At 31.9% G+C, this 16,499-nt stretch overlaps 1 protein-coding gene across 1 annotated transcript; it reads right to left on the reverse strand.

Annotated features, from left to right (window-relative positions):
• Window positions 1–4,169: 4,169 nt before the first annotated feature.
• Window positions 4,170–9,260, reverse strand: LOC145111088 (transcription factor LHW-like). Its single transcript, XM_079047388.1, has 11 exons — window positions 9,095–9,260; window positions 8,158–8,725; window positions 7,095–7,289; window positions 6,889–6,955; window positions 6,768–6,809; window positions 6,628–6,687; window positions 5,705–6,523; window positions 5,535–5,636; window positions 5,289–5,438; window positions 5,049–5,174; window positions 4,170–4,518 (listed from the first exon to the last, which is right to left on the reverse strand). Exons 2-11 carry the CDS (start codon window positions 8,253–8,255, stop codon window positions 4,426–4,428), a joined length of 1,752 nt encoding a protein of 583 aa, XP_078903514.1. The 5' UTR covers window positions 8,256–8,725; window positions 9,095–9,260; the 3' UTR covers window positions 4,170–4,425.
• Between the last annotated feature and the right edge of the window lie 7,239 nt (window positions 9,261–16,499).

Here is a 16,499-nt window from a genome sequence, read left to right on the forward strand (position 1 = left end):
TCAACTATCGGAGCCAACGTTGAACCATGTAATGTAACAAAAAAATATATAGTATTATTGAAGATATCATATGTGTTCAAAAGAAATTGAGGGTTGGGATTTGGGAAATGGAAAATTGAATAATAAGGGGAAAAAATGAAAATGGGCAAAGGGATAATTACAAATTTTAAAATATTAAATATGTATCATATGGACGATTAAAAACAAAAAACGTCAACAATTGTGCTATAGATTTTTTATTTTTTGGCTGTTGATAATCGTTGAGACACATGTCGATATACTAGACAAAACACATGAAGGGGTGTTTGACTTATCTTTTGAGAGACCAAAAGTCATTTTAAGAAAAGATAAAAGTCATTTTAAAAAAAGATAAAAGGTAAAAGATGTTTGGTAAATTTTAAAAACTACTTTTGAATTTTGGATATAAGAAAAACTGACTTTTTGGAAAAGTCAAAAAAACCGACTTTTTACAACTTTTTCAAAAAAGACTTTTGGTCTCTCAAAAGATAAGTCAAACACCCCCAAATATATTGACCGGAGTTTATTAGATTTTAGAGAGGAAATATATTCTATTGCATTGATATTGATCGTGGGAATTAAGTTCTAAGGAAAAAATAATACTAAAATCGCATTAGTATCTTTACAAAGATGAGCCTCTCCCCACAACCGCGAAATAAATGCTAGTAGCTAGAGGATGAAAATGTTAACTTGCGAATAAACATAAACTAAGAAATCTTGTACAATTAAGAAACCTTCAAACTTAACCAAGTGCATATAGTATTTTTCTATTTTCAATTTTAGGCAAGATTATTGAATTTTCTTCAGAAAAGTAACCAAAATCAGAAAAGACTTTATTTTTGCTATATAATATTTTTCTTAAACTGGTGTTTTTTTTTTTTTTCTTATTTTTAAACCGTATTTGTTTTAAAAAATCTCTATCAGCTTAAGACTTTATTTTTGCTATATAATATTTTTTTAGCATTTTATATATATATATATATATATATATATATATATATATATATATATATATATATATATATATAAAGGCTTTTTATTTTTAAAACAAGACTATGAATTCTAAAGAGATGTTTTCTGGCCACTTCTTGTTGTGCCACGCAAACAAATGCAACATTTGTTATTTCGCAGTTGTTTGTTTTTTTTTTTAACTTTTGACTTAAAATTGTTGTGTGTGTGTTGTGCGACGCAACACTGGACCCTTCTCTTCAAACATTTTCTTACATTTATTTAAGTTATATTATTCAACATAGATTTGTTTTATTTTTTTCAACATGTTTATTATTTTAATAATATTATGAAATATATTATAAACAATTTAAGTATATTTTACATAATTTCAAACCGTTTGCTAATTTCATATGAATATTTTTTGTGTTACATTGTCTTTAACCAAATATTAACAAATTATAAAGTTAGTCACTAAAGTTACCAAATCTGTTGAAGCAAACCGAAGAAATAACCAAATCTGTTAAAGTTACCCACCTTCATTTTCCTCATCGATCTTCAACAGTACCGGATCCAAGATGAAAGTTAACGGGGGCCATTATATTTTAAAAAAACATATAAAGGTTTCAAACTCTAAAAAAAATGGGAATTTGTAGGTTTCTATAGCAAAAAAAAAATGTTAAAGTGATGATTTTTCTTCAAAAAATTGGTGCCAAAGGGAGGAGGGGGGTTGTCAAAAATGAATTTTTAAAGGTAATTGTAGCAATATAATGATGGGATCCACTTTCTAGTGAGATGCGTAGACCCCACTCCTAACATGCTGTCTCCGCCACTTCTTCAAACCATCGAACTTATACTTACAATAAAAAAAAAACCTACACACAGTAGTTGAAACCCAAAGAAATTATTACCCAAATCTCCCTAACTTTATAAAGTGTTTGATTGTATGCAATCTCTCATGCGGAGCACATATGACATCCTCATCTACACTTGTCTCCAACACTACATAGATATCAGAGTCTTATGTACACTTGAGTAAAGAATAATCAAAGCTTATTTTATACAGATATTTCAAGCCTCCGGGTTATACATATGTTTAATTCTTAACAGATAGATGAAGAATTATGGAATTTATTATTTCGGTAAGATAAAGGGTGGGTGGTTAGAAGCTAAGATAAGAGTGTTTCAATTATTATAAATATATATTGTTATTAATGTGGTTGTATTATCTTATAAAATTAATCCCAATATATTGTAACATGGGTACGAATGTAGTCAGAGAGATGTGCACTAAGTGCACGGTGGACAATTGTGTCACTTGTTTTTTAATTCTTATCGGATAGTGATTGGGGTTGTTATGTGTCTCACCATGTTGGTTGGCCAGATATTACAATACCATGTTGGATGTTGATTGTATGAGGTTACTTATTTCACTGATAATATTATTATTATTATTATTATTATTATTATTATTATTATTATATATTCTTTAATTTTTTTATTGTTGAACAGGTCAACATAGTTGGGTACTAGGCTAGTTATGTCTAGACAACATGACTTTAAAAATATATGACAATTTTGTTTCAGAAGGCAGTTCTGTGTGGCTTGAATGTGAAGGGAAATTTCAGAAATTTAAAGATGAAGTCGCTAAAATTCTAAATGGCATTAACTACTGGACATTTAGTGTGACAATTTGTTGTTATAAAATTTGTTTTGATTGAGGGGTGCAACAACAAGCACTATTAGGAGATTGTGGTGTATTTGTTTGTTTTTAGAACAATTGGTGTATAATAGCCGTCATGACTTTTCGATTTATGATGAATTATATTTATTAGGGGTCTTTTGCAAATCCGTTTTATTACAATAATTTGTTATTTCAAGCATTTATATGTGTAACACATAAGTGTAATATATAGTTTAATATTTGTGTTGAGTACTTAGGTTGGTGGGTGTGGTTCGGTAGAAAGCTCGACAAAGCTGACGTGGCTTCGGCGAACACAGCACCGTGACCGTGGCAAAGATAGCAGTCAGAGTCAGTACGCTTTCTATTCTCTTTCGAAGTGGCAAACGCAATTCTGCACTATAACTCCCTCATCGGCATAGATTTGAATTGAAAGTTTCAATATTGGTCCCTGAGAATTCTCTTTTGCTACACCTTATACCCCAAACTTAAAATAAAAAATATTATGTATGCCCTTCAACTTTATAAAAAATGATATTTAGATTTATTCCCTTTCATTTAATGTTTAATACTCTTTATTAATTTAAATAAATCCCTTCTATTTAAATTAATTATTATTATATCCCAAAAGTATAAGTTAATTATTATAATACTATTTAGTTATAAAATAATTTGTTTAAATTAATTATTCTTAATAAATTTAATTTACAAAAAAAAAAGTAAAAAAAATGGCAAGTATGACAACCCACGTCTTCTAAATGGCAAGTGTGGCAAGCAGTGTGACAAATATGATGTGACGCTGATATTGAAAGTAAAAAGTGTGACATCATACCCACCGGCCTTAGTATGTGTATTATATATTTGCCTTGATTACCTAGTATATTTTTATGAAACAAAAAACTGAAAACATTCATACGACCGTTTTTTATTTTCATAACTTAAACCAAATTTATATAAAATAATAGAATAACATTGCAAGCCTATAACCAAAACCAAAATATACAAACTAAACATTCACTGATTACAAACTTAATTTCCAGACCATTTCACAAATGACGTCGTCATTTTATAGATGATGTCAATTCATCTACAAAATGGTTAAATGATACAAATCATCGATTTCACAAAAGACGTCATTATTTCCAACTTGATGCCTATTTTGAAGATTTGACAAAATTATTGAAAATTGTTTTAATAGGATTAGACATATTTGTCTTTCTCTATAAGTTAATCGGTTGTTTCTAAAATGTTAATTATTTATTAAAAAAATCCGCAAAATTACACAAAGAGAATGTGTTTGTCAACCCTATGTCCCTATCTACAAAAAGTTGCCCATTTTGATTCTTCTATTTTGACACCTTCACTAATCAGTAATATCACCAATTGAAAGAGATGAGAATTGAACTAAACATTACATGTTTCTTGATATCTGTAAAACTGTTAGCTAATGATTGTAAAATAGTGCCCGTGCTAAGATTTGTATCCAAGACCTTTCTTATGAGTGTATCATATTCAAACAACAAAAAAAAAACATTCAAGCATTATTTATTACAATTAATTATCTAATATCATATAATCATTTTCTACATAACATCACTCCCCATGATGTGAACCTCTCTACCTTCACAAGAACTAACGTTACAGGTTGTCAGAAGGCTCAGTCATGTGCATCTCTACGATGCCACTAGGTTTTATACTAGAAATCAAATCAACAGTCAAGTACCTGTTTATAATTACCAATACAAAACACAAAATCATAATTGGGAATGCGGATGACATCAAATTTTGCTAGATATCGGACTATGTTGTTGCTGTTGCAGAAGCTTCATCAATGGCCAAAAAATATCCAATCTGTGAAATCCCCTTGGAGCCTGCATATATATAAAATTATATATCACCTTCCAAAATCAAATCATAATCTATCGTATACTGGACAGGACAAACCAAGTTGTACTGTGTTTGGATTGCATTGGACTGGGACCGACAGTCTGACGCGGATGTCAATGAGACAAAAATTGCAATTTTTTGTCCCACTCGAAAAGGTGGGATAGGGACTCGCTCTCGATCTCTCGTATGTGCAAAAGACGTAAATGCCCTCCTCGTCCTCATTTTCAGAAATAGTCCTAGAAAGTAGTATTGTCCTCACACACACAGGACTGGATAAGCTTCCTAGGGCTATTATCAACTAGGAGGATGAAGAGGGCATTCACGTTTTTTGTACATCCCACCTTTTCGAGTGGGACAAAAAATTGCAATTTTTGTCTGATTAACATCCGTGTCAGACTGTCCGTCTCAGTCCAATGCATACCAAACACAGTACAACTTGTCATGTCATGTCATATCAAGTCCGGTTTAATTTAAATGGAAAGTCATAATTTTAAAATTAAAAGAAAGGTCATGCCTCAACAATGTAGCGGGCCCACGTGTTGTCCGAACGCCTCTGAGTCCCGCCGTTTAAAATTGTGAGGTCCAGGCCATGTATCACCTCAGCAATCTCAAGGAATCGACTACTCTCATCACATATCATCTGTTATAAAAAAATATTTGTAAATTTGTGAATTTATGTCAAAAATATTTTCAACTATTTTGTGTGCCAAAAGTATATGTAAATTTGTATCTTAAGAAGTGCAAATATATGAACCTCTATAATCATGTGACCAGGGTATTGAAGATCTTCAACAATTATTGGGCATACTTTCAGATCACCTCCCAATTCAAATGCCCAACTTGCCCCATTTTTACCACCTTTTTCTTCAGATGTTATATCATTTGTCTGAATGCTTCCCTCACCCTGAAGATCATCCACTCATTAGATTGTGTGCATTAAATATTTTATTATGCAACAAGATATGAATACAAAAATATATATAAATATTAATAGACTTACCTCTGGTTGAACACACTGCCTCAACTTGCTAGCACGATCACCAACACTTTTTAAAAAGAGCATGTGTTTTACTGTTCTATCCAACAGACCATCAATGCTACACTGAAATTTAAATGAAATTAGGATATGACACAGAAGGGCAATTTAGTAATTTAAAGAAGAAGAAGAACCTTTGCTCCATCTGGAACAAGTTCCCGCAAGTCCTTGAGCCGATCCTGAATCAATTGTCTGTCTCGAGGTCTAGCTTTCTGTTTAGAACCCGGTTTCCCCCTTTTTTTATTGGCAATTGACGGTTTTGCCCCTTTACTCTTTTGCTCTTCTTCCTCTTTCACTACATCACCTACACCCTCATATGAAATAGCAGAAGGTGAACAACTATCATTATGACTTGTCACCCTGCTCAAAACCCCGGGGACTAAATGGTCATTAATAAATACTGAACTCTCTCCCTCAAATCCACCATTTTCGTTTTCATTTATATTTTTTCTTTTTGTCAAAGAAGTAAATTGGCCAAATGAATTACTAAGTGAACTTTCACCACTCGTTTGGATACAAGGATTCATATTTCCCAAAAGACTTTCCACATTCTCATTGTAAAAAACCATTCCATTGGTTTTACTTTTACTTTTACTTTCACTTTTACTATCATCACCAATGGAAAGATTCTGGAAAGAATCATCCGTGGGCCCCATGAAAGCGGGCCCGAGAGCTTTATGCAGCTCACATTCTTTAGGGAAGCTTAAGAACGGGCCCACATCACTGATTATAGGTCCATTGTGGTTTGACCAGTTGACTTCGTCAGAACTCTTGTTGTTGTTCTCCATGAATGATGGGAACTCATTGAAGCTTTGCATCATGAATGATGATGATGATTGAGATGGAAATGGAAATTGTTGGTTTGTTGAAAAGGTATCAGAATAACTCATGAAATCTTGATGTGTGAAAAATTCGTTTTTGATATAGTTGGACATTTGTGCATCCTCAGGAAGCTGGAAGATTCATTGTAGATTAGATCAATAGATGAAAGTGTATATATAATAAGGTGCCAGCTGGCAGAAATTAACATGACATGAAGGAATGAATGAATACATACGTGTTGTAATGACCCGAGTTGTAGAACTCCATGTGGAGTAACAGGCAAAAGTAAAATAGTCTGCAGGGTAGAAATCAAGAAATTATCAGTAAAAAAAAAAGTAAAGAATTGAAAGCACAAAAATAGTCAATAATGAATACCTTGACACCTGCAGCAAACTGAAATAACCATTCATCTGGATGCTGCCAATGGAAGGGTAAAATGGTAAATTTAGTACTAAATTTACTTTTGGTAATTCATGACTTGGAGTTTGAAACTCACCTCAGGAACTGGAGTGTTTGCATAAATCCAGTGAGAGTTCCCTGTATATGCTACATCACCAACAACCCTACAAGTGGTTCACATTAACTTTCATCACTTAAAATGTTTTTGACATTTTTTAAGAAATTTATGTAAGTGCATACAAAAGGCCAAAAGGGTTATTCTTTAAACAATACATACAGAAAATGGGACAAAAGAAGACTTACCCTTCACCTAATGCATACTGAAAGGTTGACATGTAAGCAACTGCTGTTTCAACTGCATCTCCACCTGAAGATCCATTATATGTGTTATGTGAAGATGTTTCTTCTATGTTTCTGAACATTGTCTCAGCAAATAAGTCTTCCATGGAATCTTGAACTTTCATTGTGTCAAAATATCCATCTTCCCACATCAAAAGTCTAAAAAATGTAGACAAACATTGTATTATATTGATGAAAAAATAGTGTATACATTCACATGATCAAAACAACATAATGGTAGAATATGGGGATATTGTGAATTTGTGATTTAAATCGCCCATCAACACTTTCTTTGACTTTTCCTTTTTGAATTTTAGAAATAGTTGATGTGTTAAAAATGATTACAAAGATTAATATTAAAAGAATGATCCATTTTTTTATATGAATCAATTTAGGAGGCTGTTAACCTTGACTATGACAGGGGCCAAGATGTGTGATAAAAATAAGATATTTTTTTCTACGTGTCTGTACGAGTGTATGGACCAGTAAATCCAAAAAAGATGGTGGAATTTTGTTGTTATCAAAGAAACAAGTGGGTTGTCTCTTCTTTTGGGGGGTATTGTTGACCACAATACCCTTTCTAAATTAGCAAGTGATAGAAAGCTTTAACAAGTCATACGTGATATAGATGGAAGGATTTGGTTGGAAAGCAAAGCAATGAGTACAAAAGAAATCTCTAGAGACCAAAAGTGCAGCTTATCAACTACTATAGGGACCACTTTTGATTCACTCAATAATATCAATATATAATCACATCTCCACCCCTACCCCATAACACAAGAAAAGATTTTAATTTTTTTAAAAGTCAATGAGATTTGGCTTCTGGGGTAGGCGTATGGATTATTCATTATTTTGTTATAAACTTATAATAATATATACTCTACTTCTAACTTGTAATTGAACAAGGAACCATTTCAAAGTTCAAACATATAAAATGAAAGAAGAGAGGTTCATAAATCAAGATAGAATATAGATACAGCTAAGAACTTTCTGATTCATATATGGAAAGAGGAAAAGAAGGACATACATTTGGCTTTGTTGCTGAAGCCTCCAAAATACAGCATAATTCCAGCAAGAATTGTTGCAAAGACTCTGTAGGAACCTCCTTAAAGGTGTAGTCCCCATATCTTATTTCTTCAATATATATTATAAACTCACCCAATACAGCAAAGATTAACTTGGATCAAAATAATCTAAAAGAACAATTACAGCTAACTACCCCGATATGAACCTCTCCCTGCTTGTTTAATCCGCAAACCAGACCGTTTTTTTATTGGAGGCCCTGAGGAAACCATTAAGACACAGCGCATATCTGATAAAAGACCTTTCAGTTTTGCTCTCTTTCTTAAGAATCTAATTCAGAGATTGTCACCAAGAACCGATATCAGATTTTCTGTCACAAGATGAGATGATGTTGAAGAAATAAGCAGTCAATTTGATTTGAAGCTCAGTTGACAATGTTCGTTTGGATTTACAGAAAACAACAATCTAAAGAGGACAATGTCCTTTTCAATCGATTTCTCTAAAGAGTATATACCCCAGAAAAGAGCCCACTTCAAGGTCGAACTTTATGATATTAAAATGAACAGGCAAACCTGCAGCCACAAGATTATGAATCAGATTAAGTAGTGAAGTAAGATGCTGCAATCTGAAAGATCCTAATGATAAAAATAAATAAATCACGGTAGAAAATCTCAAAATAGCGATTCGAAGTGATATACACATCAATGAACATAGAAGTTTCATTTTAAGTTTTCGTCGAGCTGTTCTTTGCGCTTTTTATACAAACTAGATGAAACAATTGAACTAATATAATGAAGAACATAACGAATTAACCCTAAATTATTGCGAGCATGAACGAGTATCAGCATTTATTTAGTCTCTCTGGTGCGCCTGATAACTCCTAGCAAACCATACAGCTCAAAAGAAAAAAAAAAATGTGAAGAAGATGACAAAGAACGTACCAGCGGATTTAAGAGGAATCAACTGTAGATTCAAAGAGAGAGATGATTATAAAGCTCGAATTCGTTTGCCTCCATATCTCTGGTAGTATTCAAACACAACATGAACACAATGCAAGCGATATCGAGAGAGAGAAAAAAGAGAGCACGATGAAAGAGAAAGATGAACAGGGTTTAGGTGAGGAAAGTGTTATATATGACGTGGGGCGGCTTCCATCTTTAAGACTGATGAGTGCTTGTCGGATCTGCAATTTTGTCAAACAAATGAGCTTGTCTTTTTCTTTGGTCTTTTTTTTTTTTTTAGTTTGTCAAAGTTAAATTATTTAATTTTTATTATGCACATTACACATTATGTTAATTATAATTTTTAAAACAGATTCATCAAATAAAATATGATGATTTGGTATTATTTTATGGGTAATTCACTAAAATATCATGTATTTAGAAGGTACTCCCTCCGTCCCAAAATTATAGTCTATCTTTCCTTTTTGGTTTGTTCCAAAATAATAGTCAACTTCTAAAAATAAATAAAATTTTTACCAAAATACCCCCTCATTATTACTTAATCAACTAAACATTTAATGGAACATTAAATGCAAAGTAAGGACAAAACTGTCATTTTATTATATAAAGTTAGTGATAATTAATGTTTCTTTAATTTGTGTGTTTTTTGTCTGTGGACAATAATTTTGGGACGGATGGAGTATTATCTTACCATGCAACCAAATTTTTTTAGACTTCAAATATTGAATCCGAAAATCTATGGAATACTAACATGATTCCTCACAAAAGCTCAACCAATTTTCCTTATATTCTCTTCTTTTCTCTCAATGCCTCAAGGACATCATAACAAAGAACAAATGACTTAATGAGTTATTCTTTTGAAATGATCACACTGGAATTAAGAGATTTTTCCTACCATTTTGTAGTTCATGTCTTTTATTTAAGAATCACTAAGTAATTTCATTTAGATAGATCCCGCAAACTATAATTAGTTAAACTTAACTCTTTTATAAGAATTGGTAATCAAAACAACCCACAAAATTCTTGCGTTCGTAACAATTACGATTTGAGTATTAAATTAGCAATGTAGTTTGACTTTTCCAATATCCCTTACTATGGAAAGTTTCTATCTTGTATCAACATCTTCGTTAATTCTATTACACCCGGTTTAACAATTAATTCTAAAAGTGACAGTTTTCACACTTTGGGGCCAAAACCGTCTAACCCAAATCACAAGTATTACAAAAATTAAAGATGAGATATATAGGCACATGACTAGTCTTTTGAAAGGATTTCTTTTGTTGATTATGGAGTCTAATATGTGATTTGATCTCATTGGCACTATTGAGACTTAACAATGAGGAAAGTGGGTGAGGTTAAAGGGGTGCCACCCTTGCGAAGACCTAAGAATAAAATTTTGAAGATGTCTGCACAGTGGCAAATCTAGAATAAAAAACCATGTGGTTTCTTATGTAATTATAATGAAAAAATATGAGTAAAAGATACTAGTGCGGGTCGAATCGTATGCCCAAAAACATTTAAACATAATTTCAGTAGTTATAATAAAGCTCTTACAAATGGACCTGGTCAAGGTGCATAGGCTAGAGGAGACGTCGCAGTGTCGCACGCGGATCAAGCCTTCATCGTTAGTCGTTTTTGTTTCCTATTTCTGTTTTTTTATATATAAAAAATGGATTTGGGTATTGCATTTTAAATGGACTAAAGCATTGAGCTATTTCAAGTAGATTGAAAAAAAAATATATAGGCTCATACATTTTGATATATATATATATATATATATATATATATATATATATATATATATATATATATATGTATGTATATATATATATATATATGTATAAGGTCATAAGGTAGGTCCTAGTAAATTTATAAGGTAGTTCCCTAATTTTTTTATGTATTACTTACACTATTATTAAAAAAAAAAAAATAGGTAGGTCCTAGGATGTAATGTCCGCAGATTCGAGCTAGACAATTGTAACACTCGTCTTTCAGGTACCTTTCAATTTATGGCTTAAGTTAAATATTTTTGCAAATCTAGTCCTTACGCATGGCGTAACTCATTAATAAGGGACGTGTGTTTCTTCGAGTACGTCGGGCGTACATATGGATACGCAGGGCGTACTCTTGCTGGTGACAAACCCTATTTAAACACCTTATGTCCCCTTGTGGCCTCTTCATGCTCAACCTCCTTTCACCCCCAAAGCTGTTATTCGAAACCCTAGCCCCCATTAGTGAACGTTTGTGACCTTTGATTGGTTTTGTGGGGTTTTGGTACTCTTAAAAGAAGAAGAAGTCAACCATTGAAGCTTGGAGAAGCTCAAGCTTCTAGATCCAGAACTTTCATCATCGTTGCAAGCTTCTAAAGGTATAAAGCTTGTACCTTTATGTTTCATTTTCTAGATCTAGAATTAGTCCATGTTATGTTATGCTTTTAGTCCCAAGATTTGGACTTTTGAGGTATGGGTTACTCTAGATGTCATGAGTGTCATTTCTGGTCATTTTTTAGTTGATTAAGTCTTAAAAATGGGAGCTTGGACACTCCTATTTATCCATGCATGAGATTTTGGACATTGGAGTGTACTTTGGACTTAGGGTTTGGATTTGTGCCTTACTAAGCCATGCAAATGCATTAAGTTGGTGACTTTATCAGTTAAGGTGTTCCTTAGGTTAAGATCTTTGAGTTGGATGAAAGGTCTTTAAGAAATAAGAGCTTAATGGCATGAATTAGACATCTGATGAGTACGCTGGGCGTACCTTCCTGGTACGTACATCGTAACGGGTTTAGCCCATGTCCCCATTCGGTGAAGGTTCAGTAAGTTTGGTGTACGCACGGTGTACTCACCTGAAACCCTTTTGGGCCATTTTTGGCCCTTGGGTCAGTTTGGTTCTTGGGCCTAGAGTAGGAAGGGTAAAATGGTCTTTTACCTTTTGTAAAAAGGTTTACGATTTGGGCTTTTATTTGTGGGTTATTACCCTAAATAGTGATTAGGGTTGGTTTGAATATGTTCAGTATGAGGAGCCATTGTAGCACACCCCCGTGGCTCAGCACATCCCTGTCTATCCTCATCGAGCCTTCGACTCCAGGGGGGGGGGGGGGGGGTTAGTATATCCCACATCGGTGTGACACGGTCTTATAAGTAACTATATATGTTGGAGTCTCTTCTCTCCGCAACGGATCTTTTTAGAGAGATAATATTGGGCTCCACATATATTAACATATAAGAACATAGTAAATGTTCCAGAAATGGGTTGGATTCTATATACTCGAAAATCAATCAGCTGATTCTCTATATCTCATCAAGAATGCAACACGACAAGGTATTTTCTGTGTTTCGAATTTGAAAGTGGTCTGACTTCTAAATTGTATTTTCTTGGATTATCCCAAATCAGATTTCGTGATACCCCAGGAAAATTGATTGCAATCATGATCCTAGGAATTATCCAAATACATATTGATATTCTCAAACTTCAAAATCTAGTAGTAATTCATTAATTGTAAAAAAAGATATGAGTATTTTGTTTTCTCTTCTGTTGAAATTTTCAAATCACTATTTCCTGGTTTGATGGAGTTGCAATATTCGCACCCAAAAATCAAATTCAAACTGAAATCTACTCATCCTTTTTCAAAACATGGAGCCGACTTGGTGTGATTACGCCAACAAGAAAGTGATTCAAAAGATATGTCTTTACATATCTATTTACATATCTATTAAAAAACTGATTAAATTGTGTTCTGTAAAAACATAGCACTTATTATATTTTGTATCCTAATGAATCCAAAACTGAAGTTCTAGTTTCTATCACTCAAATAGAATTATAGTCGAAAAAAGCTTATCAAAAAGATGTAGTAGTTAGGGGTGGTTGCTTGTTTACTGCAACATAAACCGACCAATCCATATTTAAATCCAACTCAATAATGTCGATTTTTAATTAATATTGACTTTCATTTATTGAATAAAAAACTTTGACGCATTATTAGTAAAATTAGATGACGACAAGTTGTCTTTATAGAAAAAAATTTTAAAAGAAACATTGATGTGTACATATGTTTATATCTATGTATGTATATGTGTGATATAGGATGTAGTTGGCATCTCACCTACAAATCAACCAACATATTCTTCTTGTTTGTATGTTGTATTTATTTATATTAAAACTCTTTTCTGTAATAAAATTGGCCAAAAGAAGAAGCAGTTGCTACGTTTCAATGGTGCAAATAACAAATTAATGATTATGCGAAAATGGCAACCTATGTGAAAATGAAGTTATATAAAAAGATTAGTAGGTACATCATATCATGGTTCATGCACAAGAGCATACACAAGAAGGGGTAGGTGGATACTTCCCAATTGAAATATTTGGATATAATGATAGGTTGTTATTTGCACTTAATTTGGGTATTGAGTAAGACATGTTAATTGCTTTAAGTTTGTCTATTCTTAAAATTTTCATGGATTCACTTGTGTGATCATATGAAGATAGGTACGACAACTAGTAATGAAAAACATAACAAACTGGAGATCATATGAACATAACAAACTTGAGCAAGTACAATAAATAGATGAATGAAACCACACTCTAATCCGTATTGGAATCTTAGGAAATCTTAACATGACAATCCATATTTGGACTCGAGGTTGTCAATATAAGAGTTTGAACTTAAGAGTATTTCTAATAGAAATTTTGAGATGTTCTTTATTAATAAGTAACCCATAAAAAACTTTTTTTCATCATTAGAAAGGATAGTTTTTAACTTTTTATTATTCAACTATCAACTATATTTATCATACTAAATGTTTTTTATTTTTATTTTTGCGTGTTGTATAATCGACCCCTATTATTCAATAATTATTCATTTTACTTTTATAAATATATTTCACCGTCAAAGTTTTATTATTTATTAACTAATTAATTTTTCATTTTAGCCAATATTAAATATTAAATCCATAACTGTCGTATGTTATTTTTATAACCATTTAGGTAAAAAGCTTATCATTTTTATGGAATCTAGATTTAATACTACTTATTTTATTTTTTTGTATTATAATATATTGATTTTATTTAATGCTATTATTAAGTACTTTTTGATAAATACTACTTATGCTTAAGTAACAACACATTATAATTAGATGATGATACTTTATTAAACATTTCATAAAGATGAGGGTAGTAAGAAATTAAAAAAAAAAAAAAAAAAAAACTATAATTGTGGTGAATGATGAAAGATGATTTAAGTTATGGTTAGTTAAAAACTTATAAGAACAATAACGATTTAAATTAGGGTTAGTTAAAAACTTATTTGGTTTAGTTACACTTAATTAAAATCGTTAAAAAACCAATTAAATCGAATCAAATAAACCAAAAACCGATTAAATCGAAAATAAAAAGTAATTTTCATTTTTCTAAAAATAATCTTAATACAAATATGAAAAAAAATTATAGGGTTTTTGATTTTTTAAGATGGATTAATTTTGGAAAATAATAATAAGACATTTTATCACAATTCCTTATTATAACGGTATAATTTTAATATAATTATAATCATGGTTGTTTTGGGTATGTGCGGCCGTAATTGGCCCGTGTCGTGTAGGGAGTCCGGAATTTTTACGTTTATTAATATTAGCGACGGATTGTGGCAGATTAGGACAAACTAGCGACACAAGTTAGTGACAGATCAGTGACAATTTTTGTTTTACTTAGTTTATGACAATTATCTGACTTATCAATGATTTTTGTTTATATAAAAAAATATTTAGGAGTCAACTTTTATTTTTGTACATAATATTAAAAATCAACACGGCCTTGTTTATACTAACAACTAGCTTGCATTCAGTTTCATCATTATTATAACAACTAATGTCGTAAAGCATGCTACGATGAGGAATTTTGATAATATTCATTATTACTATCAAAATATATCAAAAGTATGTTTGATATTATGTGTAGAGTATAGAGTATAGTACTATAATCTTTATTTTGATAAAATAATTACTACTTTTCGCGATTAATCATATATTATTTTAGATATGTAAGGAATATCTTTTAATTACTTTAGGAAAAAGTAAAGAAAAAGTATAATGAAAGGTCAACTCTGTATGCAGGATTAATTATATCACATCATTTCTATTGCAGCCTTGCAACTTGAATGTATCAATCACTATAGGAAGGGGTGGTCAGGAAGCTCTCTGCAGTTTGCACCATGTTGTTTTCCGAAAGCTTCTTTCAATCATATTTTTTTTAATAGAAAATTATAGGAATGGTCCTTGTATTTGTTAAAGAATTACAGTTTTTTGCCTAGTTCTTTTTGTTATAATTTCGTCCCTAAGGTAGTAAGGTAGTAAGATTTGCAGTTGTTTTGATTTTGATAACTCTTTTAAACGAATTTACCATGACTCACAAAACTCCATTGTTCATCGTCTTTTAGTAAACTATAGAAATTGTCTTTTTGTGGTTAGGTTAAATTTGCAGTTTTAATCTAATTTTCGAAAATATGATAAGCCATATCTTTTTCAATTCGTTTCCAAATCTTGCGGTTTCTGTCCCTCATTCATGTAAAATGAGTATATTACAATTTTTTTTTATTTTCTAAAAATATCTCTATTATATACACAAATAAATTTTTTTATTAAATAATATTGGACCTATCTCCATCCTATTCTATCCAACGCCAATCCACCCCCACACCTTCTTCACCTTAATCCTAATGTCGTAGTTTATAGCCAACTCCATATTGGTTTGTCGGTCTTCATTATTTGGGAAGGAGCTCAACAGATTTCAGTCCCATGAAACCCTAGAATTATTGACAACAGGGGCGAAGCCAATTTTTTTTAGGGTGTTCCTCTTAAATTATCAAAGGTTTGCAAGGAGTTAATTAACATATCAGTTTCACATTTTTGTTCTGGGGTTGCTCCATCTTTCGCAATAATCTCAGGTACATCTAAACAGAAAAACAAAAAGAAAATATGGGGTTCTATTTGGTGTGTTCATATGCTAGTTTGAGAGAATGGAAAGAAAGATGAATATGTATATTCAATAACTGAATAACCTGTTGCTTTGCTTGCTTGATTGCCAACTTCGGTTAAGATTTAAGAGAATTAGAAATTTGGAAGATGATTTTCAATGCGCACGCTTTGTCATCTGATTTCCCGCTGATTTGAACAAAGCAGATTTGGGGTTCAGACTAATTCAATCGAAGAGGGTGGGCCTGGGCAGCTAGGCTAGGTTTTTAAAAAAAAAATTAATAATGTGAGGGTGGTCTTGGGCTCACTCTGGCCTTAAGGTGGCTCCGCCACTGATTGACAACATAAAAGCCTATAAGACGACTTGTAAGGGTGAAGTTTGATTCAGATTTTTCCAACGAGAATTCCATGAGGAGGATTTA

The sequence above is a fragment of the Lactuca virosa genome, chromosome 5 (genome assembly GCF_052849685.1).
Source record: "Lactuca virosa cultivar CGN04683 chromosome 5, Lactuca_virosa_CGN04683_v6, whole genome shotgun sequence".
NCBI lineage: Eukaryota > Viridiplantae > Streptophyta > Magnoliopsida > Asterales > Asteraceae > Lactuca > Lactuca virosa.